At 38.6% G+C, this 3258-nt stretch overlaps 1 protein-coding gene across 1 annotated transcript in view; it reads left to right on the forward strand.

Annotated features, from left to right (window-relative positions):
• LOC123973348 (ribosomal RNA processing protein 1 homolog B-like) overlaps window positions 1-3031 on the forward strand; it is a 28704-nt gene extending 25673 nt beyond the window's left edge. Inside the window, exons 15-16 of the mRNA XM_046053286.1 lie at window positions 664-730; window positions 2649-3031. Coding sequence (XP_045909242.1) covers window positions 664-730; window positions 2649-2857 — 276 coding nt within the window. The 3' untranslated portion in view covers window positions 2858-3031. The remainder of the gene's footprint in view (window positions 1-663; window positions 731-2648) is intronic.
• Window positions 3032-3258: the final 227 nt, after the last annotated feature.

Consider the following 3258-nt stretch of genomic DNA (forward strand, 5'->3'; position numbering starts at 1 on the left):
ACCAGTACAGAGACAAGTCCTTTGTCTGATGCAATAAGGAGGTCGTTAGTAATTTTCACCAGTGCTGTCTCTGTGCTATGATGAGCTCTAAATCCTGACTGAAAATCCTCAAATAAACTATTGCTCTGTAGAAAGTCACACAGCTGTTTAGCAACTGCTTTCTCCAGAACCTTAGAGAGAAATGGAAGGTTAGATATAGGTCTATAGTTGGCTAAAACATCCGGATCAAGTTTGGGCTTTTTCAGAAGAGGTTTAATTACAGCTACTTTAAAGTACTGTGGTACATAGCCTGTTGATAAAGATAGATTGATCATATCTAGTATAGAGGTGCTGTTAGCACGACTCGATTAACTAACTATTTTATTCACTGCCGTAGTACCATTTAACAGTCAGTTTATCAACCCTAAGTTAGCTTGACAATCCCGAGTTAAATCTGAGTAGGTTACAGGTTTCTCATGGCCTAAGGACAATTTTGAGTTATTTGAATGGAAATATGTTTTTTTTTACTGTCTAAATATTGACTTGATATGTTTTGGTGTGTTAATGATGGAATGTAAGTGTAGAATCTGTGAAGAACTAAGTGAAAATGATAATTTGTTCTCTGATGGTAATTATGTACTGTATGCACCAGTGTGACTTCTTTTCTGTGTTTGTATTTCACAGAAGATTCAAACTCCCAAATCAGAATCCAAGAAGGTGACCTTCGGTCTCAAGAATAATAAGACCGCTGGTAAGAAATTGGATGTAATTTGATATAAGATGGCTGTCAATTTGTTTGAATTTTTAGGAAGCATATTATTAAAATAGCATCACTTGTTTTAGTGTTCAGAGTAGATTGTGTCTGACGGGATCAAAATGCACAGTATGTTATTACTGCTCACATCATAACAAAAGACTTAGTTTGATGATGTAAGCGTGGGTTCTTGGGAGTTGTTCTCTTCACACCATTGCCGCTAAGACAGTTGTGTAATACCCCTAGAGTATAAAGTCCCCCGTTTCTTCACTTGCTCTTTCTTACATTCCACAGACTGGTTGCACTCTGTATGTTTGTCTGACCCTTTGCAAAGAATAAAACCCTGAAAGACATCTGGATTAAATTCTTTATTTCAGAGGACACACTAAAGGACAAATTTTCATTTCACAACAAAAGTCATAGATGTAAACTATCAGACTAACTCTGGAGCCTATTATTTGTAGCATGGTTCGCATAGTACACCGACCATGTTCTAGTAATAATGGCATTAGTAGGAACAAAAGAGCAATTAGTTAATTGATTACTCGACTTTCAACAGAAAGTGAATCCCATTGTAATCAACAATTTAGATTAATCTGTAGTTGTGTTTTTTTCTTGTGTTTTTTTTAAATTCCTAAAAATTGTTCTTCTTGTTCTACTTCTGGTAGAATTCAGGCAGTGCAGACACTCATCACTACGTTGAATACGTACGTTTGAAGTAGTAGTAATATACAGCTCTTTGCAGAGTCTGCAAATAAGTTTTGCATCAGAGCAGTTTTTTCAACCGTTAGATTGTGGGTGAGAATATAAAACATAATATTAGAAGTCATTGTTGGAGTGTTTGGTTTGCTCAGTTGGTAAACTGCTGGATTTGCACCTTGAAGATTGTTTTCAATCTTACCCATATTTTTTTCTCTCCAACAAATGGATTCTGCAGCGACGATTTCTCATATTCATATGTTTGATCCACATCCATCAACCTACAGATGCCTTTTCATTTCCCCAGTCTCTGCTAGCAGAGGACATTTAGGGGAATCACGTTTTCTGACGGCTCTTTCAGAGGTGTGTCATGCAGGCTATAGATTTTTTTTTTTTTTCCTACTCAGTTTACTTTCCACACTCAGATTTTATCCTGCCGGTCCGGGGATTGAACTGGCGACCTCCCGGTCACAAGCTCGCTTCTCTAACCTTTGTGTCACCACTGCCCTAGTTTTTGTGGTTTTTATTAGAAATTGAGTAGCAGCATTCTGACAGAGCTGCATGTGTCTTATTTAGAAACACCTGAGAAAGTCGAGTGGTAGTCCCACCTACTACAGATGCTGACGTGGGTCTTTAATAGTGGTTTTGAGAAATATTCCACCACAAGGTCCATTTAGTAGCTATTCATGTCTGATGAACCTCAGCTTTTAAGCCCATATGGACAAGAAGTCCTTTAAGTACTCTGGAAAAGGAAAATTACTATCGCAGATTTTCTTCCCATATTTGGAGTTTAAACAACTATATTCCTGCAAAATTTCTATATGTGAGACACGAACAGCAGTATTATAAGCTACAGTTGTGAGTTTTCTCCTCCGACATTTCCGAAATGCATTCTGGGATATCTGGCTATCTGACGTCCACACAAGTCACCACCGATGCAGGCTCGGTAAAACGGGTGGAGCGAGAACACATCCGGGTATTTGACTGTACTTTGCTTGATACAGACTTTTGAACTGAAACAGTACTTTGGCTGCGACTGATGACGTTTCACAAGAACACAAGTACAGACAAGAACGCAGATTGAGAAACAGCCAAAATCTTTAATGTAATGCTGTCATTACTGTCTTAACAGTTGTTGCTGATGAAGATTATGTAACGGTGCTGCTTGTACCTTATTTATTTATTTTTTCTTTCATTTTTCCATGTCATGCTGCAGAGTTTAGGAAGACTGATCGCAGCCTGCTGGTTAGTCCAGACGGGTCGTCACGAGTGCCCTTTGACCCGAAACAGAAACCCAGGTTTGGGGTCTTAAAGTCTCCACCTTCCGCCAGCATCAAAACGACCCCCAACGGCCACAGGAAGACCAATTCAAATACTCCAAAGAGTGCACCTAAACGGCGACCTTCTGCGGCAGACTTCTTCTAACATCCCACACTGACAGACGCAGATGTAATGCTCTCTGTGAACTCTTTAATAGACTGATTTAAAGCAAATCCTGTTTTGGAGACATGTATAGAAGAATTTTTATGTTTATCTGATATCAGTGTTACATTATGCCTATTTGAGTGACTTGATGTTTTAATAAAGTTACTTATTCTAGTTTTTCCCAGTCACAAATTTTTAGTTTGTGTGTGAAACTTGGTATATTGACTGTACTTGTATAGCACCTTTCTAGTCTTTCGATCACTTGAATCACTTTAAACTGTCACATTTACCCACATTCATACACTGATGTTAGAGCCTTCAGGAGCAATTTGGGGTTCATTCTTTGTCTTGCCCAAGGACACTTCAGACTTCTGATCAGTGGACGACTTTCTGAGGAGAGC

The sequence above is a fragment of the Micropterus dolomieu genome, linkage group LG07, assembly GCF_021292245.1.
Source record: "Micropterus dolomieu isolate WLL.071019.BEF.003 ecotype Adirondacks linkage group LG07, ASM2129224v1, whole genome shotgun sequence".
Taxonomy (NCBI): Eukaryota; Metazoa; Chordata; class Actinopteri; order Centrarchiformes; family Centrarchidae; genus Micropterus; species Micropterus dolomieu.